Below are 25,666 nucleotides of genomic sequence, written 5' to 3' on the forward strand. Positions count from 1 at the left end.
CGGGAGGGCTGGGGAGCCCGTGCGAGGATTAAGGGCTCGTCCTGAGCATTCGGGGTGCCCCTGTAATCTGGGGCGCTCCCGCAGACACGGCCCCGGGGCCAGCCCGTGCCGGGCTCGGCGTGCCCGGTGCCCATCGCGGAGCGGCGGGCGGGGGCGGCGGGGCCGGGCGGGAGCCGAGCCGAGCCGAGCCGAGCCGAGCACCTAGCAGCGAACCGAGTCAGCGAACCGAGCAGCGAGCGGGGCCGGGTGAGCGCATCTCCGGTACCGGCACCGGCACCGCACCGGCGGGCGGGTGTTTATTTATCCGCGGTTCTTCCCCCCCGCTCAGCCGCGGCTCCCCCGGCCGGGGGAGGGTCCCGCCCCCCGCCGCTGCGGCGCGGTGCGTCCGGGAGGGTCCCCGAGCCGCCCCCTCCCCTTCCCGGCTGGGCCAGCCCCGCTTCCCGGTGAGCATCGCCGCCGCTCGGGGCGGCCCCGGGCCCCGCGGGGGCGGGGGGCGGTGATGGGGCACGCACAGCCGGCTCTGCCCCGGGGGAGCGGGGCTGCAGCCTCGCCTGGGGGCTGCTCCGAGGTTGGGGGGCTGATCCGGGGATGGGGGGCTGCCCCGGTCCCTGGGGCTCCTCCGGCCTTGGGGGCCGTTCCAGCCCCGGGGGTCGGGGTTTTGCCCCGGGGCTGGGGGCTGCAGCCATGGGTTGTTTTCCCCCGGGGTTTGGGGATGGCAGCCCCGGGGCGGGGGCACACACGCAGCCCCCGCACGGCTGGTCGTGTGTGTGTATTTTCGGTCAGTGTTGTGTGCCGGGCTGTGCAGGCGGGGTGCAGGGGCCCGGAGGGGTCGCAGGGCCCCCCGGCTCCGCGGCCCGGGTGCCTCCCGTGGCCCCCGGGGCAGCTGCGGCTGCCGAGCCCGGGCGGCACCGCGGGAAGGCCCCTGCGAGGCTCGGGGGACTTTCTGCCCGGCCCCGCTGCTTGTTTCTGCTTTTGGTGAAGCCAGGCCCGAGCCCAGCCGGACTGTGCCTTGGGGGAGGTGAGGTGTGCCTGGGTTTGTTGCTCTGGCTCCAGGGATTGACAGCCTAAACCTTCGCCTTCCAGGTCCCTCCCTCCGAGTCGCTCTGCTACTTCCTTCCAGTGTGGAAATTGATCGGTTGAAGTTATGCGTTTGACCTGCAAGAGCCACGCTGCCGGTGCTTCGGGGATCTTGTGAACTGCAACGGGAAAGGAGGTAAAATCTCCCTGTGTCCCCAAAACCCGCCGTGGGCCCTGCTCCTGTGGCTCTGAGCGGATGGGGAGCAGCTGGGGGAGCTCAGCCTGGAGGAAAGGAGCCTCGGGGGGATCTGCTTGGTTCTACAACTGCCTGAAGGGAAGGTGTAGCCAGGTACAGCTCACTAGACAAGAGGAAATGGCCTCAAGTTATGCCAGGGGAGGTTTAGTTGGATATTAGGAAAAATCTCTTTGCTGAAAGGGTTGTCAGGCTGCCCAGGGCATTGGTGGAGTCACTATCTATGAAGGATTTAACAGAGGTGTGGATGTGGCACTAGGGGACACGGGCAGTGCTGGGGGAATGGTTGGACTGGATGATTTTACATGTCTTTTCCAAACTGAATGATTCCATGATTACTAAGAACTGCCCTCCTTGAGGATTTTTGGTTTGGTTGTTGGGAGAGTGGAGAAGGACCATGGATTTCTGGGGATGCCTTTCTAAATAGGAATCATCCACCTGAACCACACAGGCTGTTCTGAAATGCTCAGCCCCCCGTCCCTGGGGGAGGGCACATTTGTACAGGCAGGTGGGTGTGTGCTGCCAGGAGATCTGCTCAGATGGGATGGCAGGTGCCCTTGGACCTTCCCTGGGTGTCCTTCAGTGGTATTTCCCAGTGTCTCACCATCACTGTAACACAGCAGAGGAGCCCACTGAGTGTTTCCTCTAAAAAGCTGCATAATCCTCTCTGCTCCAGCCTGGGGAGCACACAGGTTTGCCAGCCCTGCCTGGTGTCTCACCCAGCTCAGTGACCAGACTCCTGTGCCACCAGGGGCATGGGTCAGCCCTGGTGCCCATCCCTGTCTGGTGAAGGCTTTGGGGTTAAAATCCCCTCATTCCTCAGCTGGTTCAGGGCTGCAGTGGCTGCTTGACTGCAGGGCTGCCTCTTCTGGCTGATCTGAGGTCTGTCCCCTCTTCTCCTGGACTGTGAGCACCCTCATGGCAGCGTGGTCTTGTCCAGCCTCCTCCTGTCCTTCCTCCTTGGAGGCAGAACACCCGTTTCTTCAAGATGAGGATGTTCCTGGCGGGTGCCTTTCCTCTTCCTCCTCCTCTTCTTCTTCCCAGCAGAAGCAGAGACACCAGATGATGGTTGCACATCTGTGGCCCTGCTGACTCAGGCTGGCTGGGATGCCCCAGGGCACTGCCTCCAGCCCCGAGGTTCCTGCACAGTTCCCCTCCTGCCTGTGGCTGCCCTCACTTGACCTCAGCTGCTTTCCCTGCCCGTGGATGCCAGTGAGGTGCTGGGACAGGGTTGGAGACTTGTCCCTGGCTCAGTGATCCACGTCCTTGTGCAGGCAGAGGGAACATGGGGGCCCTGCCCCCAGGGGTGCTCCCAGAAACTCAATCCCAGCTGGCTCCACCACAGTGGAGAGGAGGAGAGAACATGCCTAAAACTGCATCCCACACCTGATTTTTGCTCAAGGGAAAAGCAGAAGGGCTTGGAGAATCTGCTTGCTCTCATGCAAGGTCTGGGTTTGGGATGAGACTTGACAGGAGCCCCACATCCATCCAAACCCACAGGAGAGGGACCCAGTGTGCATCACCCCAGGGTCCCACTGGGCAGATGTTTGTGCCCTGCTTCACTGGGTCCTGGCAGCATTTGCACCCTGGGGCAGGAGAGGCACTGCAGTGGCACCTCAGAACCCTGGAAAGAGGGATGGCAAAGCTGGACACAGCCTGTGGATCCCTCTGGTGTGGCCGTGGCCGTGCTGGGTACGAAGCTCTGCCTGCCCAGGAGCATCCCTGCACAGTGAAGAGAAAAAAGATACTTGAGGTTGGATCTCCAGCCAGGGTTGGCAGCTGTAGCAGGGTGTTTTGGCATCATCTGGTGGGGGGGGGGGGTTCAAAGCCCACTGGAATTTTTATTTTGCTTAATACACCACTTAAGCAATTAGCAGTGATTGTAGCAGTCCTGGGTGAGGCGCTGGGTAGAATTGAATTTCCCCAGCTCAGATACCATTAGGCAGCAGTTTAAGGCTGTTTGCAGGCGGGTATGAGACAGTGATGCGTGTGGGGAATTAGATCTGCAACGTAAAAAAAAACATAATAAGAAAATTTCCTACAGAACTGCGTAACTTTATCTCATGTTTATTATGTGCTGTAATTGAAAAACAATCTTAGGGGTTTCTCTGACCTAATGATGGGGGATCCCCAGTGATGGCTGTGCTGTATCCATCAGGATTTGCTTTGTTGAGCATCCACTCAGCTCTCTCCCCAAAACCCCCAAAGAGCTCCTCCATGGCACAGCAATTTCCAGGGTAAGAGTAAATTCTTCTAAAGAGTTTGCACTTGCTTTGGGAAGTGCAGCTGGGTTGATGTTGCAGGGCTTTTTCTTCAAATCCCCAGAGTTTGGGGTGCCTCCAGGGGAGGGGGCTGAGCAGAACAGCACAGCTGATGGATCTGCTGCAGTTTGGCATTTCTGTGGCAGGAAGGGTCTGCCCACAGGTGCCAGGGCAGTGGTTAATGTGTAACAGGTGTGCAGGACACTGCACCCACAGCACGCCAGCCCGGAGGGGGATGCATGCATGCATGGATGGATGGATGTGCAAATAGTTTTCCAAGGATGGGAAGGCAAGAGGAGGAGGAGGAGAAGGGTTTTGCTGTGGGCTGAGGGGCGGAAGGAAATCGAGGCTTAGCGAGGGAAATGTGAGATTGCTCGGTTGGGGACAGGGCTTCTGCTGCTCCTCGGGGGAGGCTCTGCTATTGTGGTGGTTAAAAATAGACTTTGGACTGGGTAGTTTTCTGTGGGAAGCTCTCTGGCTGGAGACAGGCACGTGAGGAGGCATCCGAGTGAGGGGGGATGGACAACAGCCTCTGACCTCCTTCACCTAAAGCTCTGGGGTTAATTTATTTCATTTTTCCAATAGCTCTTCCTATGGGCCATTGTGGGGGTGTCTGTGCTTTATTCCCAGACACAGCACACAGCCTCCAAGCCCCGAGCTGCATTTGTGATGCCCAGATGCACCAAAGCTTTGCTGATCATTGTCACTGCACCCTGGGGACCCTGTCCCCATGGCTGAGATGTCCCACAACACCAGTGGGTTGAGTGGCTTGGGTGATGTCCATGTGTGGGCTGGCAGAGTGGCTCCCTAGAAGCTGGATGGAATTACTCAGAGAAAAGATTATCTAAGATCCAGTGGATCTTATCTATGAACTTGTCTTTATTTTCCAGCAGCTGTCAGCACAGGAAGTACAACATCCACTGCGGGGGATTTTGGAGGGGAGGGAGAGGAACAGCCCTGTGGGATGGTCAGAGCAGTGGGACATGGAGAAAATCTCAGGTTTTACTGGGGGCTCTGATGGGCCCATCTGCTCATTTTCAGGAGCATTGGTTCCTGTGGGGCTGGAATCAGAATACCACACTGAGCTGTGGGGGCACCCTTATGTGCAAGAGGAGGAAAGGCTCATTTCTTGCCCATTTTCTCTTTTGAAGCTGAGTCCCATCAGCACCTGCACCCCAAAACCTTGTCCTGGCCACTCAGCACTACTGAGTGCTTTGGGGCATCCTTTTTGAGAGCTGGGCTGGCCAGTGGGACCCCTCACTGGGCAGCAGAAAAAGGCACAAGGAGCCTTTTCACTCCAGAAAAATGTTTTCTAAGCTGCAGGTGACAGGTGGACCCTGAAGTGCATCTGGGCAGGGAGTTAAAGCGTGCTCCTGCTGAGGGACTGGTTCAAGGCAGGTGGTTTGACTATAAAATTTAAGGCCAAAATGCTGTTCAATTAATACTTTAGTGGGATGACCAGCAAATGAGAGAAACAAGGCATGTTTCCATTTCTATCTGGTTCAGACAGGCAGTCTGATTTAAGATCACAATAGTATAAATAGCACATGGAGTACTGAGGAGCATGGAGAGCAATCAGCTTCTCCCACACCAGGGCTTGGTCAGGGGTCTGGGGGGCGTGAAAGCAAAAGGTGGCTTCTGCTTTTGTTCCTTTTGGTTTTCTCTTCTTCAGCTCAGCCTCTGCATGCCTTTAAAGCTCTGCAGGGCTGGGAAGGGTCCTGGAGGTGCCAGAGGGAGGAGGTCAGGCTTCAGATCTCAGCTGTGGGATGGGGGAGATCAGCTCCAGGCACCCCTCATGCTTGCACAGCAGGAGCAGGGATGATGATCAGTCTGAGCCTGCTCGCTCTGCCCCGCTCTCCCCTTCCCCAGGACAAGGTTCTGGGGTGGAGGTGCTGATGGGACTCATCTTGAAGAGAGAAAAGGGGCAAGAAATGAACCTCGTTGTCCCGGGGCTTTGTGCGGGAGCTGCCCGTGTGCCAGAGCTGCCTGCCAGCAGCATCGCCGGGGGTATCGCCTTGCTCTGCGACCTGCTCGTGACTCGGGGATCTCCTCTGGCATGGCACGCTTAGGTCAGGCGCTTTTCTGGGCGAGCAGGTGCCTGGGTTTCCTCATGTCACTCCCGCGGGATCGCGGTGACCAGCTGGGGCTTTGAGTGGCATCGATCTTGCTGGAAACCGAGCAGCCTTGCAGGGCTGGGACAGCCGGGGCTGGGCCGGGATCTCCTTGCCCAGGAGCCAGGCTTTGCCTCCTGTGCTGCCTTTCCCTTTCCCGTTGCTCTCTGGTGTGGAGCCGGCAGTTCCCAGCACAGCTGCAGGTGGATGGAGGGATGGATGGAGGGATGGATGGAAGGATGCAGCTCGCTGCTCACATCCTCCAGCACACAGTGCTTTTCCCCGCTCAGTTTCGGATCACTTTGTCCCAGCCTGGCTGCGCTGCGCTGGGCGGAAGGGAAACATCTCTTTATTAGGGTTGTTTCCTTAAATAAAGCCATCAGAGCCAGCCGTGCCGGGCAGGCTGTGCTGGCCATCCCATGACCGGTGCTGCGCATTCGGGTTATTAACACCTCATTAGATGCTGGTTCCTCCCCACGCCTCTGGTTCAGCAAATCCCAGTGGCTTTGTTGTTGCTCCCTGACTCCTGCTTCACCGGGGAGTTGTTTTTTTATGGTCTCCTGCGCTTCTGCTGACAGTTTAAATTTCATTTCTTCTTGAGGTCAGTAGCTGTACTTAGGCTTTCAGAGTATTCTGTGTGTCCCCCCCCGGAGCAGGGGATGCCTCAGCACACCTTGGTGGGAGGGGTGTCCCAAATCACTGCCCGCAGCTGGCTCTCACCTGCCATCCCAGCCTGGGTTTCCACTTGGCAAACACCAGAAGTTCTTTATTTTTATCTTCTCTTCTTAAGTTTTGCCTCAGTTTCCCAAATGACCGAGGCAGCAGGCACAGCTCTGCCCTGGGAGGAGTTTGCAGGTGGGTTAGGAGCCTGTCACCAGCCTGATGCTGTGGTTGCCCCTCCATGGCTCCTTCACAAACCACCCCACTTTGTATATTTATTTTTCTGTCCTCTTGTGTCACCCAGGCCAGGGACTCAAGGCTGTGGCCCCTGAGCCACTTCTGGAGTGGGCTGATGGCACTTCCAAAGGGATCTGGCTCTTTGGAAAGGTGCCTGGAGTGTGCTGCAGCCTCGGCAAGCTGGGCTGGCAGGGGATGGCCCTTTCCAGAAAGCAGTTGCAGCTTTGCTGCTTATTTTCACTGTGAGCTTATTTTCGTCTCCGCTTCCAGCGCTCTGCCCGGGGATGCTGTCTGTGGCATGATAAGTTATTTCAAGAAGTGGGGCAGAGCTGTTGGCATGGAGGGGAGTGCAGGCATCCAGATTAAAGGTAAATCTACACAGATAATTGGGAGCCTGCTTCCTGCAGAAATCAGGTGAGTCAGGGGCGGGGATGGCTCTGCAGTCCCAGGGGCTGCCCTTAAACCACCCCATGACTCCAGGCCGTGCTGTTGGATCCTGGCTGGGGGCTGCTGGCTGTGCTCTGGGCAGGGGGGTTGGATATGTGGCACAGGGTTAGTAATCCCCGCCGCCGCCTCCTCAGACCTGCCAGATGTCTCTCCTCTAGGCTTCATTTTTATAAATTGGCCTTTTAAAGTCTGTCATCCCCATGCAGATGAAAGGAAGATGCTGTGATGCCTCTGCGTGCGCCTCTCCGAGCCTGAGCCCGGCTGCCATGCCTGGATCTCCTTGAGGCTTTTTGTTTGGGGCTTTATCTTTTTTGAAGTGCCTTTTTTTTTTCTTTTTCTTCTTTTTTTTCCCCCTCTTAACCTCTCAGAGTCTGTTAGCTTGCCATCCTTGGTTTCAAACAGGCAGGCCCTGAGCACCAGTCCCTGCTGGAGAGAGGGATGGGGGGCTGTGTTTTCCCCCAAATTCATGGGAGGGAAACCAGCAGAGCCCCGGGGCTCAACACCCTGGGCAGATGCAAATAACCCCATCGCCATGGGGCTTTCTCTTTCCCCCAGAAGCCCCTTCCTGCTCTTTTTCCTTTGCACCCTTCCCCTCTCCCTTGCTCTGGCTGTCACTGCTTGGATTGGCAGCAGGAGACTCCTTTTCATCTCCCTTTTCTCCCTGAGCCCAAGTGCTCCTGGCCCATGGCTTGGTGCCAGGGCAGCTCCTGGGCCATGGCAGAGCTGGAGTTGTGAATTTTTAATTCAAAGGGCAGAGTCTTTAAATCCTCTGCTTGGTGATGGATGGATAATTAGGAATTTCATTTGCTGGGCGGGTAACAAACAGCTTTGCATTTTCTGCTGCTTTGCTGATGTCTCTCGGGGAAATTCAGAGGCTGCTCCTGAACTGCAGGGATGGGTTTTTTCCCAGCTGGCATGGCTCCCTGCTCAGGTCTCCGGGAAATCCCTGTGATGCTGGGGAGAGCTTTGCCAGGGATTTCTGCAGGAGCTGGAGCTCTGCTGCTGTTGTGGGATGTGAGGAGCCAGTGCAGGCCCGTGTGTAGCCTGTCCTCAGTGCCTCCTTGGCACAGCATCCTTGCCTTAAAGGTGAGGAAATGCCACATGGATCATGTTTCTGGTGGGGTTTTGTTGGCTGTGTGGGTTTCTCAGTGTTTGGGGGGGTTGAGAGCCCCTTCCTGGGATGGAGGTGCTCCCAGAGAGCTCCCCTCCATAGGGATGTGCCGGGGGTATGGCAACCAGCTCCTGGCCACAGCTGCTGCTCTGAATCCCAGCCTTCAGGGCTCAGCCCTGCCTGGGGTCTGGGGATGACATGGCTGGGGTCTGGAGGATAAGGAGCAGGTTATGCCAGTCCCCAGTGCCCGCCCTGATCCGTGGCTGGTGCCGTTCATCCGAGCAGTAATTAATTACTGGCCGTGTAAGCTGCTGGCGGGGTACGGCGCGTGATTTATTAGCAGGAGTAATCCCTCGCCAGCAAAAGGGCTGCTCTGTGAATGGAGAGCAGCAAAATCCAGGGAAAGAGCTGCTCTGTGAATGGAGAGCAGCAAAATCCAGGGAAAGAGCTGCTCTGTGAATGGAGAGCAGCAAAACCTGGGGGAACTGTCCTGCCCTTCCAGAACTGGATCCCACAGGCACAATCCCTGCCAGGCACCCTTGGGCTCGGTGTTTGAGCAGTTGAGGTGCATTTGCCAAACTTGGAGTGGAGGAAGGAAGGTGTCTGGTCACAGGGACAGATGTTTGGGGTCATGGGTTCAGCAGTGCCCCAGCCAAGGCCCACCAGCAGCCAGGAGCAGTTCTGGCACCCAGAGGTGATTTTTGAGATGCAGTCATGCTGGGGTCCCCCAGGGGAGGCTGTTCATGCTGCCCAGAGTCAGGTAGAGATTTGGGAAGTGCATAATGATGAGCACCAAGCTGGACTGTACACGGGCCCTGCCAGTCTCACACCCACTGGGAGAAGGACCAGTGTGGAGCTTGAGCAAAGTGGTGCCTGTCCTAAGGGCCCACAGGTCTGGTCTGCAGCTCCTGTCATCTTCTGGTGTGCTCCTGGGTCTGGCTTCTGTTCCTTTTACCCCTGTAGCCCACCTCTGCTGAGGCCCTGTCCTGGGCTCTCTGTCAGCTGATGCTCAGCAGGGAGGGCAAAATCCCAAAACTGATGTGGCAAAGGATGAGGGCAGAAATAGAGACTGGAGAGAAAGAGAAGGACCAGCTGTGGGGTGCAGAGGGGAGGGTGCTGGACACTTCCAGGACTCCCAGTGCTCCCTCCCCCTGTGAAGAGCTGTGCCATGCCCAGGCAGACACACAGTGAGAGGAATCCTGCAGGCAAACGCCCCTGGGCTCCTCCACTCGGGGACTCCTTAGCGGTTTCATGAGAAATCAATAATGCTTTTGCATGGTCATAATCGTAAAATAAGTACAATTTATGGCTGCTGCCAGGGCCAAGATTTTTTCCTAGTGGATGAGGTGGAGAGAGAGCGACACACAGACACCTTCCCACAGCATTTTCCTTTGCACTGGAACTGCAGATCAGCTGTGGCATCATGGCAAGGGGTGAACCCATTTTGGGGGTCAGGGCAGGTTGTCCATGTCCCCATTTGGGGGACAGGATGGGGTGTCCGTGTCCCTGTTTTTGGGGGACAGGCTGGGTTGTCCGTGTCCCTGTTTTTGGGGGACAGGATGGGGTTTCCATGTCTCTCTTTTTGGGGGACAGGCTGGGTTGTCCGTGTCCCTGTTTTTGGGGGACAGGATGGGATGTCCATGTCTCTGTTTTTGGAGGACAGGATGGGTTGTCCATGTCCCCATGTGAGAGGGCAGGGCAGGTCATCCATGTCCCTGATTTGGGGGAGAGGCTGGGTTGTCTGTGTCCCTGTTTTTGGGGGACAGATGGATTGTCCGTGTCCCCATTTGGAAGAGCAGGGTGGGTTGTCCATGTCCCTGTTTTTGGAGAACAGGCTGGGATGTCCATGGCCCTCATTTTTAGGGGACAGGCTGGGTTGCCAGTGTCCCTGTGTTTGGGGGACAGGACGGGTTGCCCGTGTCCATGGGTTGCCTGTGTCTCAACTTTTGGGGGACAGGCTGGGATGTCCATGTCCCTCAGTTTTGGGGGGCAGGCTGGGTTGCCCGTGTCCCTGTTTTTGGGGGACAGGCTGGGTTGCCCGTGTCCCTGTGTTTGGGGGACAGGACGGGTTGCCAGTGTCCCTGTTTTTGGGGAACAGGCTGGGCTGTCCCTGTCTGTGCCACTCTCAGGCCGTGTCCTTGCCCGCAGCCCGCCGGCAGGTGGAATGGGGCAGCCATGAACGGCGATGCCCTGTGCCAGGAGCCCTCCTCCCCGCTCCCTGACTGGAGGGAGTTCTGCAAGCTGCACGCCCAGGCAGCCGCCGTGGACTTCGCCCAGAAGTTCTGCCAGTTCCTGAAGGAGAACCCCCACTACGACACCCCGGGGGCAGAGACCTCCTTCTCCCACCATTTCACCGCCAACTTCCTGGACATCTTCAGCCTGGAGGTCAGCCGGGTGTTCGTGTCTGACTCGCCCACCAAGTACAACATCGTGCCCTTCGTGGGGCTGCAGAACTGCCACGTCCCCTACGGGCGGGAGGTCACCCCGAGGAAGGAGGAGACGTCCACGGAGTCTCTGGACAGCATGGACGCCCCGCTGGGCGCCAGCCGGTACCTGACCCCAGCCCAGCAGGTGCAGGCTCACAAGGTCTCCTCCTACGGGCAGTCCCGCAGCTCGGAGGACGTCTCCATCCACGCTGCTGCCAAGCCCAAGTTCAAGAAAGGCTTCTCCCTGAGGAACATGAGCCTGTGTGTGGTGGATGGCATGAAGGAGATGTGGCACCGCAAATCCTCTCCGGAGCCGGGCGCCGAGGCCGCTCTGGGCGGCCGCAGAGCCGAGAGGGAGCCGTGGGCGGCGGGGGGCAAGGAGCCTGGGGACCCTCGGGAGAAATGGACATACAAGCTGCGCCTGTCCAAGGTGCCCTCGTCCAAGGTGGAGCTGGTGGACATCCAGAGGGAGGGGACGCTGCGCTACATGGTGGCCGATGACACGAACTGTGTGGGCAGCTCGCAGTGGCAGAAGTGCCGCCTCCTGCTCCGCAAGGCGGTGAAAGTGGAAGGAGAGAGGTTCCTCCTGGAGTTTTATGTCCCCCCAAAGGTAAGTCCTGGCTTTTGTTCACTGTTGTTTTTATGAGAAATTCAAGCAGCAGTTGGGCTTTGGTTTTGGGGCTTTTTTTGTTTCCACCACTGAGCTGGGCTGAAATCCAGCTCTGGTCCAGAGGGAGATCTGGTGCTGTGTGGCTGAGGTGCAAATGGATGGGAAAATGTGCTTGAAACCCACCCAACCTGCAGGCCAAAATGAACCTTGCACTCTTGGTGTCGGTCTGTGCCTCTCACCTTTTGAGAAAATATAAAACATGAGTTTGAACTCAAGTGCATCTCTCTGGAGAGCAGCCCAGCATGGGTACGGATGGTGGGCATTGCTCTGGGCTGGACTGGGGGCTTCCCCAGCCCAGGAATGGGGTCTGGCTGGAAGGAAACAACCCCAGTGTCCATGGTACCCACTAGGGAGCCTGTGGGAGAGCTGGGGAGAGTGACAGGACAGGGGGGAATGGCTTTAAATTGAAAGAGAGTAGCAATAGGTGGGACACGGGGGAAATTCTTCCCTGTGAGGGTGCTGAGGCCCTGGCACAGAGTGCCCAGAGAAGCTGTGGCTGCCCTGGAAGTGCCCAAGGCCAGGTTGGAGCAACCTGGGCTAGTGGAAGGCATCCTTGCCCATGGCAGGGGGTGGAAAAGGATTCCTTCCAACCCAACCCATTCTGTGGATGGAGGATCTGATGAAGCCTGGTGTATCAGCTGCACCAAAGAGAAAATAAACTTGGGTTAAAATGGAACAACTGCTGCTCTTAAAACACTTAAGAGAGAGCTCATAGAGGGATTCCTTTTTTAGTGTATCTTGATTTGCCTCTAAAAATCAATTTTGAAATTATTTTATAGCAACTTTTATGAACATTGTCTGCTCTTCTGTTATAATCACGCCCCACTTTGGTTTACAGCTTTCTCCTCTCATCCCATCTTGCTTTCCATCTGGCAAATGTAAAAGTGGCACCAGTCTGGCACAGCTGGAAGAAAACTGCATTTTGCTTCAGCAGCCCACAGCTTTGTTTTTACATAGACCCTACAAAAACTATGGCCATGTCTGTAAACCTTTAAAGGGAAGAGCCCTCCTGGAGAGGAGGGGGTTGGAATGAGATGATCTTTAAGGTCCCTTCCAACCCAAATCATTCTGTGATTCTAAGACCCTTCTCTAGCTCAGGGGTGAATTATCACCTTGTCTCCTTTCCTTTCGAAGCAGCTGCTGCTTCCTTTCTGACCTTCTCCTGTGCAAACACCAAGATGGAAAAATTCCCCAGGGATGGGCAGAGCCTTGCACGGCTGAGACGTGTCTGCAGGCAGCACTGGGGCTCTGGGGCTGGCAGAAACGAAACATCCTGCAAGGGAAAAAAGCAGTTTCTGTTCTGTCTTGGATTTATTTATTTTTATTTCCCAATAAAAATGGGAACTGAGCCCGTTATTGGTAACTTGCAGCCTGGAGCTCCTTGCTGGCCTCATCCCACCCACTGCATCCATGGCACCAGGCGCAGGTTTTGGTGACTAAATCTCATCTCTGCTTCCTGCAGCTGCAGTGCTCCAAATCCCAGAGCCCTGGAGGGGACCAGCCCTGGAGAGCAGCTCCACGAGCTCCTTTGTGGGGATTTGTTATAATTAAAACAAATATCTGGGGAATTTGTTGCTCAGCAAACACTTGGAGTGGGAGGCACCGGGTCTTGCCTCCCCACCGAGGCTCCGGCGGGTGCCAGGGGCCCTGGGGGAAATTCATTTTTCTTGATTTTAATGTAATTAAAATTCCCTGCATGGCTGAGGCTGCTGTGTTGTAGCTGCTTGGTTGAAATGCTGCTCCTGTGCTGGAGAAACGGGGCTGCTTTCTGCATGGGCAGCATCCCCCATCAGATAGCACAGCTCTCTCCATCGGGAGAGGGTTGAAAATGGAGAGAAATTAAGTGGTGTTGGCAGAGCTGGCACATCAGCCTGCGCTGGAGCACGGAGGGTGGTTTGGCAGTTAAAAGCACCTCCCTGTCTTCCACTGGGCCTCCTCTTGGTTTAATTCACAGAGCTCAGAGTTATCAGGCACGGGAGGGAAATCAATGCTGTTTATTCCCCCTCTGTAATAACCACACAGGCTGAGCTGATCTTGCCTCTGAGAGCCCTGCTGCATTGTCCCCAGGGACAGTTTGATTCAATTGAGTGACTTTTTTTTTTTTAAATTCATTGATTTCTTTTTCATTTATTTTCTTTGCTATTTTTTTTTCCTTTTCTCAGGCCTCCAAACCCAAGGTGAGCATCCCGCTGTCGGCCATCATCGAGGTGCGCACCACCATGCCCCTGGAGATGCCTGACAAAGACAACACCTTTGTCCTAAAGGTGAGAGCAGCGTGTGGATCCCTACAGGAACCCCCTCTGCACCTGCACCCTGCCGTGCAGGAGGCTCAGTCCCCAAGGGATCGTTGCCTTGGCTTTCAGAGCTGAGCTGCCAACAGCACGAATGCTCCCCACTGGATCCCTGCCTGCTCCAGCTTACACCAGGGTGTTTTGGGATTTGGCTTTCACCATGGGTTTGGCTTCTCTGTATCACCAGGAGATGGGTTAAATCAGCGACCCCTGACAACCTGCAAGGGAAGATGCTCCTTGGTGCAGCTGCTTGTGGTTTTGTGGCTGTTGCTGTCCCAGATCAGTGACATGTGGTGGCTGTTTCATTGACACAGTGTGATGGCTCTTAGTGCTGTGGTCTGGTTGATGAGGTGGCATCTGGTCAAAGGTGGAACTTGATGGTCTTGGAGGTCTTTTTCTAGCCTTAGTGATTCTGTGGGAACAGCTCTGTGGGACCAATGAGACCCTGGGGATCAACCACACATGAGTCTGGGGGTATGAGCAGAGAGTGCAAGTCTCTTTCTTCAGAATTTTCCATATCATGCAATTAATTAGCTCAGTGCTGCCTCTTGCTCTGCTGGAAGACAACAGCCTGTCATGGCAGATCAGGGCTGAATTCTGCAGGGTCTTGGACACCATGACAGTGATGGACCATTAGATTTTGAGCATTTCTGTGTTCTACCTCTTCTAAACAAACACCCCTCTCCCTGAGGCTTCTCCCCAAGAGTTGTGTGGCAAAGCAGAGCAGAAAGGCCAGGGCTCCCAGCTGAATGAACCTGCTTGAAAGCTTAGAAAACTATGAAAGGAAAAAAGGGGGAAAACTGAGCCTGGCTTTGTGAAAGCTCCCAGGCCTTGAAATCCACCTGGCCCCAGCACACATTCCCAGCAGAAATTTACTTTCCATCAAATCCAGCTCCTTGTCAAGGTCACACAACTTCTGGCACCTTCCCTTCTCCAGGGGCTTCTTGCTGTTCAGCCTCAGCAGTGGTCAGTGTCCACCATGGGCACAGAGGCTCATTCAGCTGTTGTTTTCTGTGCCTCAATGGCCAGCCTCAAGCGTCTCCTATTTTCCAGACTGACCAGCCCAAGGTCCTCCTTGCTTTCCTTGCAGCCTCTGGAGAGGGAACACCCCAGAGTGTACGTGGGGCCGTGGCCCAGAGCAGATGGGAAGGATTGCTTCTCCTTTCTTCTTCCCCTCTGTCCAGCCCAAGCTGATGCAGTTGCTTTCCTCACGCCATGATGATGAAGATGATGTTGACTCACGTGCAGCCTGTGGGCTGGTGTAACTCTGGGATGGTTTTTGCAGAACTGCTCCCAAGCCGTGGTTCCCACAGCGATCACTCTGAGCCCTGTCCTTGAGATAGAGGCTGATTTCAGCTTCTTCTTCCACTTCAGCTTTGACAAGTTCATTTGAATTCTTGCCTGGTCCTCCAACACATTTTCATTGTGATGTCATCCATGAATTGATCAGGTAGCCTCACATTCTTTTGTGCTCATCACTGAGGAGCACACACAGAGAGCCTTTGATGGGAAGGAGCCCATCCCTTTGACCACTGGCCATTGGCAACCCACCAGCCATTGATCTCTGCTCTTGGAATATGGCTCATCAGCTACTTCTTGTCACGTTCTCTAGATCCCCTTACAAGCCCCACCTCAAATGCATCACATCATTGTCCAAAGTGTGTTCAACACCCAGGATGTGCCACTGCTTCTCCCTATCCCTGGAGCTGTCACGAGCATGAGCAGATGGGCTCGGTCATGGCTGATCCCTTCTGGGGGTTCCAGCTCTGGGATGCCTCCTGGGTGCCTCTGAGGGTTGGTTTCTCTGGCTGCTGGAGGGAAATTTTGCACTTGGCCTCTTCCTATCTTCTGAAGCTAGACATGGTCTCTCCTCTCCCACTGCTAACAGCTTGGTTACTGCTCCAGCCATTCCTTTAATGCACTTCTGGAGTGCTCCAAACCCTGGCAGCTGGAAAATACCTGCTTCACCAGGTACCTCCTGCTCCTGCCCTGTCCTGGCTCTCACCCTGTCACAGGGGAATTGGTCACAATTGATCCTTTGAGTGAGCAGAGCCAGCAAGCACAGAAAGGAGTCCCCCAGCCAGGCTTTGCTCTCCCCTTCCAGCTGCTGGCACAGGAGCTGTTGCTCCCCTTTTCTCACATCCACTATTATTTGTGGTTCATTTTCTGCCTGGGTCCTTCTTGCTGGGACATTTTTTGCTCTCCCATTCCCCTTTTGCTGGCTGCACTTGCAGAGGGGGTGAAGCACCCTCAGTGCTGGGGTGCAGGTAGGTGGGCAGGCTGGGTGCTGTGGTTTCCTTTTTTGTGTGATGTGGAGCCCAATCTCCACCTTCACACACAGGTTATGATGAGTGGAAAAGCCCCTGCCTCATTTAGGGATGTTACTATGGGTGGAAAAGCCCCTGCCTTGTTTGGGGAGGCCACACTCAAGTAGTTCCTGCCAGACTGCCTAAAAATGAGCAGCCAGTGTGTCCCCAGAGCCCATCAGACACCAAGCACATGCAGTTTTTTCCATTGCACAAGCAGGTGCTTGCAAAATACCCAAGCCCTGCACGTGCTTTGCTTGCTGTCATGCTCTGCATGAGTGAGCAGCCCCATCTCCCACGTCAGCTTCATGCCTTGCCCTCAAAAAGCCAGAGAAGATCCTTTCTTAAGTTAAACAAACTGGGGAGGGGGATCTTTGGTACTCCCCTGTACCTCTGCTCAGGACAGGGTCCAGGTCACTGCTCAGCCCCAGCCAGGGCTCTGCTCCTTGCCCTCCCTGCTTATTTTCAGGACAGTGATTCAGTTGTTTGTGATTAATTGAATTTGCTTGGAGGTTGTCTCAGCTGGCAATGTGACACCCTCCTGGAGTCAGGACTGCTCTGCCACCTCGGGAACATGATGTTTAAGGCTCCATGAGGGATGCAGGGAAACCTGCCAGAGGCACACAGCATCCCATGGCATCTGAGTCCACTGATGTGGAGCTTCTGCTTCTGTCTGGTCCCAGAAAGGCACAGCTCCTCTGGGCTGGACAGTTTGGAGGCTCTCTTGTGTCCTAATTTTTTTTTTTTTTTTCCCTGTGAAAGGGGGTTTCTCTCCCACTCTGTTGCAATCTGAAGCCTCATGGACAAGCAGGCAGAAAAGATAATGGAGGAGAGGTTTAAAACTCCTGGGGTCTGGCAGGGTTCTGGGGCAGAGAGCAGTGTGGCATCTCTATAGCTGTGCAGAGCTAGTTCTGGGGGAACACAGAGGTGCCCCAGGAGTGAGGGGTGCTGTCTGTGCTTGGGCTTAATGCCATGTACCCTGATGCTGCCATCCAGATGTGTTTTTATTGTGGAGGCTGTAAAAACCTTGTAAAAAACTTGTATTTGCTGATAGTAGTGTGGTGGGGTTTTCCTCTGAGCTCCAGATTTGGTCAGGGGTCATCTTGGATGCATCTTTCTGGTCACCCTTTGGCACTCCTGTGCTGGGATGGGGTGGGACACTGATCCTCTGGGTCAGCCCTGTGCTGGGATGGGGTAGGACACTGATCCTCTGGGTCAGCCCTGTGCTGGGGTGGGACACTGATCCTCTCCTCTCAGCTGAGGTGCTGTTCAGGGGCTCTGGCTGGGCTGTGGGGTGTGTTTTGCCTCGGGGTGGGGGGCAGCACCCTGGCACAGCTGACTCCATCCCACACGGCCTGCAGGTGGAGAATGGGGCCGAGTACATCCTGGAGACCATCGACTCCCTGCAGAAGCACTCGTGGGTGGCTGACATCCAGGACTGCATCGACCCTGGGTAAGGATTGCTGGGGAAGGGGCTCTGTGGGGCTGAGCTGTGGTGCCTGAGCACAGACTGTTACCCAGATGCAATTTTTGTGTTGTCACAGGAAGTGCCCAGTTCACACCAGCACAGGTCTGGAGGCAGAGTTAGCAGCCTGTGTCTGCCAGGGGTGCAGAGCACTGGCCATTTGTTCACCCTTCTCTGCCCCATATCCCTCAGCCTGGCAGAGGCAGGTGACCTGGGAACACAGCCTCAAAGCAGGAAGCTCCTAACACCCACCTTCTGAAGCTTTTATACCATATTTGAGCTATTTTCCGTGTGGTTTTTTTTTCCAGCTTAGCATCTGAGATATATTTAAGATTCTGCTGGTTGATCTATTTGTATTTCTATCACAGTGGCATCAGTGTTATCATCGGAGTCATAACTCAGCCAAAACTTCTTATCTGCTGTTTCATCAGCACATGCAGCAAGTTGTGTTTGGGAGGTTTGTGTGCCTGGTGCTGCTGCCATTCAGCTGGCTCAGGCAGGCCCAGCCTTGGGGAAACCCTGGCACTGCCTTTCTTGGCACAGTTTTGGAAAATCCAGGTGCCCATGCTTGTAGCAGTGAAAACATCACACAAACCTGGAACAGAGGCTTGGAAAAGCTCCTGCTCCCTCCAGGCTGCCTTTGCCCCCTCCTGCTAGAGGGAGGCATTTGGTCACCATGGAGGCTGCATCTCACAGAGAGGATGCACTGGTGCACTCCAGACCTTTGCTCCTTTTGCTGTTTTCTGAAATCTGTAATTCATTTGGCATGGATTCCCCAGAGCAGCTGTGGCTGCCCCATATCTGGAAGTGTCCAAGGCCAGGTTGGACAGGTCCTGGAGCAACCTGGGCTAGTGGAAGGTATCCCTGCCTATGGCTGGGGTAGAATGAGATGAGCTTTAAATTCTCTTCTGACCCAACCCATCCAGTTATTCTGCTGCTCAAGAAGCACTGCTGAGGCTGGGCTGCTGATGTGAGGCTGGGAAAAGGCCTTTTTTCCCTGGCTCCATGTTTCAGTGCTGGTTTTCCAGCTGGAGCAGAGCACCACGGCCGTGCTCCCCTCGAGGCAGCAGCAGCCCCGCTGTGCCCCTGGCAGCCTCCCAGCCCTTTCTGTTTGCTTAGCACCCAGCGCCGGCCCGCTCTGGCCTCCGGACGTGACTGCAAAGCAAATAATAATGAACTCCAGAGCAAATAATAATGAGCTGTTTAATACACCGACACACACGCTCAGCGCCAAGAGCGAATTCTCAATCAGCTCCTGCCAAGGGCTGCGTGCTGGAGCGCCCAGCCGCGGCTTTTCTGCACAGCGCTGCTGGTTTTGGTTTCCTTCCTCCCTTCTTGCTTTTGACTGGCTGCAGCTGAATGACTCCCAGTGGCTGATTCACTCACTGGCCACTAAATAATTCAGCAGCTTCCCCGCTGCCTGTGCCCACGTGGCCCGTGTGAAGCAAGAGCAGCTGAGTGCTGTGGGCAGCTCCGGACTCTTGCTGGTGGCTGGGATAAAAATAGGATGTGGAGCAAGTCGGATGCTTGTGCAAGAAGGGTGCTGAAGTGCACGGGGAGGGCTGGCAACAGGGATGCTCTGAGTGGCTCCCTGGCTCTATTCCCACTTGCTGTCTTGCTCCAGGCCTCCTGGCTTAGTGGTTTATGTCTTTTAGGGATGTAATTCCCGTGGGTGGGTAATTCCCGTTGCAGAGGGTGAAAGTGAAAGCGCCCTCGGGTGGGAAGGTGTGTGGGTGCAAAGCACTGAGAGTCAAGGTAACAGCTTTCCTTCCAAACCCACAAAATCCTGCAGCTGGAACCGACCAGCATGACCTGTGCAGTGTGGGCTTTGAAGGGTTTAATCCTTCCCACGCTAGTTTCTCACCCGCCAAAAAGTCATGTTTGGTGGCTGCTTTGCCTCTCAATGCAGTTGGTGCAGTGGCAATCCCTTGGGAGGAATTCAGGGGCAATAGGATGTGCTCTTGGATCACACTGGAATTTTGTTTGGCCAAATCCCCATTCTATGCCACTGAGTGGAGGTGCCACATGTGTGTGTCTCTGTCTGTGCTCTCCTCCAGGGACAGTGGGGACGACATTGAGCTGGTGTCCTGTGCACAGGGACCCTGTCTGCCAGGCAGGACAACCTCATCCAGCTGCGAGTTCCTGAATGACGGTAAGGAACTACATCTGGGAGAGTCTGGGACTCCCTCAGAGCCATAACCTAGCCCTCAGGTGCCTCTGAGATCCAGGAGTATCCAACACAGTTGCCTGCAGAGCAGGACAGCCCCCATGTTGGCCCAGTGATGGTGGGTGATGCTGAGCTATGCACTCATCCCTCTGCAATTTCCCTTCCAGAGGTACCCAGGCCACCAGAGAGATGTGCCCTGCCCAGCACTCACAACGCTGCCATGGCCACCTCTGTCCCCGTGCCCCACGGCCGGGGCAGGGACTCCCTGGGGGAGCTCCTCACCCACGTCCCACTGGAAAACTTCCTGCAGACGCTGGAATCCTCCCCCACTGCTGGTGGGCACCCCACAGGTACTGGGATGCAGGATGCAGCCCCAGCATCTCACTCGGGAGATGCACAGCGGGAGAGGAGGAGGGGGCGGGAGGAGAGGGGGAGATCCCTAAAAACCTGCTGTCCCTGCGGGCAGGGGAGGACTGCGAGGCCGAGGCTGAGATCAACCTGTCTGACTTCCCCTGGTTCCACGGGACTCTGTCCCGGATCAAGGCAGCCCAGCTGGTGCTGTTCGGGGGCGCCCGCAGCCACGGCCTGTTCGTCATCCGGCAGAGCGAGACGCGGCCGGGGGAGTACGTGCTGACCTTCAACTTCCAGGGCAAAGCCAAGGTGGGTGTCCCCTGCTTCTCCCTGTCCTCTCCCTGTCCTCTGCTTCTCCCTGTCCTCTGCTCCTCTGTGAATGTCAGTGCCAGCCCTGCCCAGCACCTCAGGTTCCTTCTTGCTCTGTGGGTGACCCCAAAGGCATCAGCTCTGCAGGGAGCTGCACCCCAGCAGAGCATCCCTCAGGACCACCTGCCCTTGTGCCCCAAGATTCCTCTGCGTCCTGCCCAGCCCCTTCTACACTTTCCCAACTGGATCAGTGCCTGTCATGTGGGCATATGGATGAATACCCATGGGGGCTCAGTGTAGGCTGGCACACCTTCCCCTGCCCTCTCCTTGTCTGTTCTATGTCCTGAAGTGCACAGATGCACTATGAAAAACCAACTACAAGCAGTTTTTTGCTGGGTCCCTTTTCTAGCAGAGATTGCCTGTTCTTGTCACTTTGCAAGAAGTCGTTCAGGTGGGCTTGAGGCTTCCCCAGGCTGTCTGTGACCCCAGAATCAGAGCTTCAGCTGTCCCTGGTTTATACCCAGACACCCTTCTCTGAGTGTTTCTTTATGGTGTTCATCCCCAGGAGGGGTCAAACTGCTCCTGGGGCTGCAGCAAGTGAGGTTTTACAGGAAACACCCTGCAGCAGGGTAAACACAGCAATCCTGTTAGGAGCAAACCTCCCTTGGCTGATGGAGGTGGCTCCTGCAGATTGAAGGGTGAGTCTCGCCCTCACGACCCCCAGCTCACCCCGTGCCCCCTGCATTGCAGCACCTGCGCCTGTCGTTGAACGAGAGCGGGCAGTGCCACGTGCAGCACCTCTGGTTCCAGACCATCTTTGACATGCTGCGCCACTTCCACACGCACCCCATCCCGCTGGAGTCGGGCGGCGCGGCCGACATCACCCTGCGCAGCTACGTGGTGGCCCAGAGCCCGCAGCCTGGTAGGTGCCAGGGCTGGGCAGGGAGGGCTGGGTGAGGGCTGGGATCTTCTCCCTAAAAGGGGCAAATCCACGGGATTCCCTCCCTAAAGCAGTGCCCTGCTGGTGTGTGTGGCTCTGGAGATGTGCCAGGGTGGGTGTCACCCACGGGAGGCGGGCATGGTGGCCCACGCAGCAGCCGGGCTGTGTCACTGTGACCCCTGTCCCTGGCTGTGGGGGTCAGTGCCCTGCTGGGGCAGGAGAGGAGCAGACAGGTCTGCAGGCTGTGCCACTGTGACCCCTGTCCCTGGCTGTGGGTGTCAGTGCCCTGCTGGGGCAGGAGAGGAGCAGACAGGTCTGCAGGCTGTGCCACTGTGACCCCTGTCCCTGGCTGTGGGTGTCAGTGCCCTGCTGGGGCAGGAGAGGAGCAGACAGGTCTGCAGGCTCGGAGCATCCTGCTGTGCTGGGAGAGAGCGGGAAGGACAGGGTCAGGGATGGAGAGGGGGTGTGGGGAAGGAGCAGAGAGGGAGGGGGCCGAGCCCGCAGGCAGCACAGAGGGGTCAAGCTCCCGTTTCCCTTGCAGACACCGGCCCCCCGCCACCCCTCGTGTCGCAGCCCCCGGGCTGCCGGGTCGACGTGCCACCTCCACACTACTTCTGCAGCACAGCACCCTCGGGCCCGCCGGTGCCGCCACCCGCTGAGGGGGTGCCCGTGGCCCCCACTGTCCCTGTCCCCGCACCCTACCACCGCCTGGAGGGTGCCCTGGGCCCCCGGAGCCGCAGCGACAGCGCCGAGCGCCGGCCGGAGCCCCCTGCGGCCGGTGCCGAGGACTACCACGAGGCTGACAGCGCCCGGAGCCGCACCCGGGCGGTGGAAAACCAATACTCCTTCTACTGAGCCCCCCGGGCTGGGGCTGCACGGTGGGGGCAGCGGGCAGCTGTGCCCCTCTCCGCTGCGCCCGCCTCGCCACCTCCTCCTGCCACCACCAGCGAGCCAGCCGGGACGTCCTCCTCGCTCCCCGCTGCTTTTGGGAGCTGTGTCAGCGGTGGGCAGTGTCCCAGCCGGACCTGGCGCCAGCCCCGGGGTTGGGGCAGTGCTGGAGGTGTGGGAGGCTGAAAGAGTCAGTGCCATTTTAGAGCTTGTAGCCTCCTCTCCTTCCCTCTGGACCAAGAGCTTTCCCAGGGCTGAGCTGGGCTCCCTGCATCTCCTCCTGGGTGTGACCATTGTGGGATGGCAGCCGAAGCTGTGACAGGCTCCATCCTCCAGCCAAAGCACCTTGGCATGGCCCCTCTGGGGCGAGAGCCCAGCATGGCCAGCATCCTCCTGGCACCATCGCCCTGCAAACCAGCTGCTGAGGGACGCTGGCGCTGTGGGATGAGCATGGAAATGTGGCAGATGTCCATGCAGAAACTCTTCTCACACACATGGAGCTCTGAGGGCACGGCTGCAGAGGCCTGGGGGTTTATCTGGGCTGGCTTTTGGGCTCCCTCTGGGGCACGTTTCCTACCCTCTGACAGAAGAAGGTTTTTGTCCAAAGCTTGATGAATTGCATTCAAGGAAGGGTTTTCCTGCTGTTCTGCCTTCTCTGTTCCTTTGTTTCCTTTCTCTCCTTGCTGTACCAACAGAGAATCCCTGGATAACCCTTTCATCCTCCCTTCCTTGATTTTTTCAAAACCTAAGCTCTCCACAAGGTCATCAGCCTTCTGCCTGCTCTCTGCCACAGCTGGGCAACATTTTCCATTGCTCAAGGCAAACCTTGGAAAATATGACACCACCTCCTCTTTTTTACATCAGTTTTTGGTCATTTGGGATGACTGGGGGGTCAGGCAGAGGCCAGGGGCTGTGTCCACAGGTGAGGGAGAGCTTTGTTTTGCAGGTATTCCTGCTTGGCTGGGCTCCCAGGAATAAAAACACTACATTGATTCTTTCCAACAGGTCATGGAAACCCTGAGGATGGTTTTACTGGCCAGGGTTTATGCCTCATGGCGGGTGGGAGACCCTCCAGGAGGGCAGCTTTGCTTGCAGACAAAATGTTTGCACATCCCCCTTGGTCTGGCTGACACAGCTTGTGTTACCCACCCCCAGGACACCTGCTGCTCATGTGGCAGTGACAGGAGTGACAGTGCTCACAGGGCATGAGCCAGGTGGCTCTGGAGTGTCTGGATGGGTCTCCAGGTAGAGCAGACCCTACCAGCTGCTAGAAGTTATCACTTAGTTCAAAGAGGTACAAGCCAAGCCACAACCTCAAAAAAACCCTTGGATTTGCCTGGAATTGGGTTGGGCCAAGTTTTTATTTATTAGGTGCCTTCTTTCCTGAGCTAGCAAAGCATGTCCCCAGTGCTTGACTCACAGAGCAGAGAGGAGGTGTCTCCAAGGCTCCTTGCCTCCTCCTGTGATGTGAGAGCTGCCTTTCTGGCCCATGGATGTGTGAGATGCCTGGTGGATCCCATTCCTGCAGCAAATGCCATCTTCTCCCCAAACACACATCCCTTCAGAGGGCAGCAGGAGCAGTTTGCTCTGTTGAGGGTGTTTCTCCTTCCTCAGCCCAGCTACAGCACAGCTCAGAGGGGCAGGGAGAGGTGGATGCTCTTGGTTGATGGGTTTAGCACACAGGGTGGATGAGGGGAGATCTCCAGATCTGACAGAGACATCGTCACTCTGGTTCTTCCCAGCCCCAAGGGTGGGATCCAGAAGGCTGGATGGGAGCACTGCCTTACAGACCTTCAGATTTTGGCTTTGTTTCTCACTCTGTGTCACAGGATAGGAAAATGAGAGGGAAGCGATGATCTGCAAGCAAAAAATGTTAATTTGTAAATAGGGAAGAGTCTGGAAGAGTTTACTGTTGTGTAGAATAAATTAATTTTATTTAAAAAAAGAAAGGGGAGGGGGGGACTTGTTAAACAAATGGAGAACTCGAGTTCCGGTTTTAAAATAAAATCACTTGCAAAAACAACAGCATGTGAGCAAGAGCTTTGGGCTTTGCTGGATTTGCTACCAAAAAAAAAAAAAAAAAAAAAAAAAAGGAAAAACAGAGGGAAGATGCTGTCATGTCTCATGTGTGCAGACCTCGTTGCTGTGTCTGGGCAGTTGGGGCCAGGCTGGGTCTGTCTCTGCCTGCTGGAGTGCACTGGGAAGAGAGGAGGGAGAGCAGAGTTCTCTCCTCTGCTGAGCAGAGGGAGGAGGAGGGTGGGTCCAGGCTGTAGAGGACAGGGTTTCCTCTCCTTCCAGTCTGTTATTTACTTTGTCTGGTTAGTCAGTAGTGCAAGTCGGAGTGGTCCATCCCCCGAGCAGCAGGATAATTGGGAATGAGCAGCCCTGGGCTAAAGGCCTGTGCTAGCATCTCCCAGCAGCTCCCCATGGCCTGTCATTCCCCCTCCTCTGCCTTCATCTCTCCTGGGAGACTGTGCCTCATGCTCTGACGTTGTGTGTCTTTCTAGTGTGCTCTTTTCTGCTGAGAATCCCCTGGGAAAACTGGAGCATTGTCCCAGACTGCAGTGTGACAGCTAAGCGGTGACAGACGCAGCTAACACATGGCTTTTGGGGGGGTGGAGGGAGCTGCTCAGCTCGGTAATCAGGCCATGGTTGTGTCATGATCCATTCACAAAAACATTCCCTCCCCAAAAGTCACCAGAGCCTTTTCACCGCTCCTGGAGAGCTCATCCATCAGGAGCTGGGCAGCTGGGGAGGTGACACTGAGGGCTCTGCCTGCGGACAGCTGCTCCTCCTGCCTCGCAGAAAGCCATTCACACCTCAGCTTATTAGCAAATTGACTAATTACAGCATCAGGCTTGCTGGAAAACATCCCTTTCCTTTCACAGGGTGTCTGGAAGGGCAGGGGCAGGACAAAACAGCACCGAATGCAGAGATTTGATGGCGACGCAAGGGGAAAGCAGCCTCAGCGTGTGGGCTGGATTCCATGCCAGCAGTGCCCTCTGCCCAGGGCTGGAGAAGGGCTGGGCTGCAGGGATGCTGGTGCCGAGCTGTGCCCTGGCACGTACCACGAGCAGGACAAAAATGCAAAGGGATTTCAGCAGCGCAGCTGCCCACGTTTCACGGGGGTGTTGGAGCTCCACGGCTGCTCCCGCCTGACGTGCAGGTTCTGCCTCAGCAAAGGATTGCAGTGCTTCCAGAAGGATCCCTTTGGAAAGAGAACTCCTCAGCAACACAAATGAGCTTCTTTGATAAAGATCAGGGAGCCGAGTTTTGTTCGAACTGACCTATGAAAACACAACCCTGTTCTAATGCAAATCCGCTGACCCCAGTCCTGCCCGGATCCCAGCCCAGCACTCATTCTGTGGGCTTTGTATTTTGATGAAATACTTTCTATTTTTGTATTACCTAAGTAACTGTCTTGCCCCTTTCCCCAGATTTTTTTAAAGTATTTATAAAAAAATATTTTTTATTTTTTAAAAGTAAATCATGCAGAATACATCAAGAGTCTGCACCAACTCCCTCTGAGTTTGAGAGTGAGATGTTCAGAGGTCTCTTGCCCCACAGTTTGCAAGGGCTCTGCTGATGACAGGCAGCTGCCTGTTTGTTTCCTGGGGCTGTGAGCTGTGGCTGGAACAAGCCATGTTCTGGGCAAGTGAGTCCAGCTGCTCCCTGCAGTCCTCAGGCTGCCATTCTGCCTTCCTCCCATGGGGACTGGCACGGGAGGGCCAAGTCCTGGCAGCTCATCATTCACAG

The 25,666-nt window shown here is 55.9% G+C and overlaps 2 protein-coding genes across 3 annotated transcripts; one reads left to right on the forward strand and one right to left on the reverse strand.

Annotated features, from left to right (window-relative positions):
• The first annotated feature begins 156 nt into the window (after window positions 1–156).
• On the forward strand, window positions 157–23,935 carry SH2B2 (SH2B adaptor protein 2). 2 transcript variants are annotated; one of them, XM_039720740.1, is made up of 10 exons: window positions 157–443; window positions 1,084–1,213; window positions 10,246–11,133; window positions 13,356–13,457; window positions 17,152–17,243; window positions 19,313–19,407; window positions 19,590–19,772; window positions 19,889–20,082; window positions 20,833–21,004; window positions 21,564–23,935. In XM_039720740.1, the coding sequence occupies exons 3-10, from the start codon at window positions 10,273–10,275 to the stop codon at window positions 21,875–21,877; spliced, it is 2,013 nt and encodes a 670-aa protein (XP_039576674.1). In that variant the 5' UTR covers window positions 157–443; window positions 1,084–1,213; window positions 10,246–10,272; the 3' UTR covers window positions 21,878–23,935. The 2 variants fall into 2 exon arrangements, with proteins under 2 accessions (XP_039576674.1, XP_039576675.1); XM_039720741.1 differs by having other exon boundaries at window positions 183–246.
• LOC120507723 lies at window positions 6,961–10,181 on the reverse strand. The gene is made up of 2 exons (XM_039720742.1): window positions 10,021–10,181; window positions 6,961–9,968 (listed from the first exon to the last, which is right to left on the reverse strand). Exon 2 carries the CDS (start codon window positions 9,952–9,954, stop codon window positions 9,049–9,051), a length of 906 nt encoding a protein of 301 aa, XP_039576676.1. The 5' UTR covers window positions 9,955–9,968; window positions 10,021–10,181; the 3' UTR covers window positions 6,961–9,048.
• Window positions 23,936–25,666: the final 1,731 nt, after the last annotated feature.

This window comes from Passer montanus, unplaced genomic scaffold (assembly GCF_014805655.1).
Source record: "Passer montanus isolate IOZ18808 unplaced genomic scaffold, ASM1480565v1 scaffold44, whole genome shotgun sequence".
NCBI classification, from domain to species: domain Eukaryota; kingdom Metazoa; phylum Chordata; class Aves; order Passeriformes; family Passeridae; genus Passer; species Passer montanus.

Coding starts and splice junctions, on each gene's coding strand:
- LOC120507723 (XM_039720742.1), bottom strand. CDS start 9,954: ATGAGGGCCATGGACATCCCAGCCTGTTCTCCAAAAACAGGGACATGG.
- SH2B2 (XM_039720740.1), top strand. CDS start 10,273: ATGAACGGCGATGCCCTGTGCCAGGAGCCCTCCTCCCCGCTCCCTGAC. Junction 19,408..19,589: donor CTGCGAGTTCCTGAATGACG/GTAAGGAACTAC, acceptor TTTCCCTTCCAG/AGGTACCCAGGCCACCAGAG. Junction 21,005..21,563: donor GGCCCAGAGCCCGCAGCCTG/GTAGGTGCCAGG, acceptor TTTCCCTTGCAG/ACACCGGCCCCCCGCCACCC.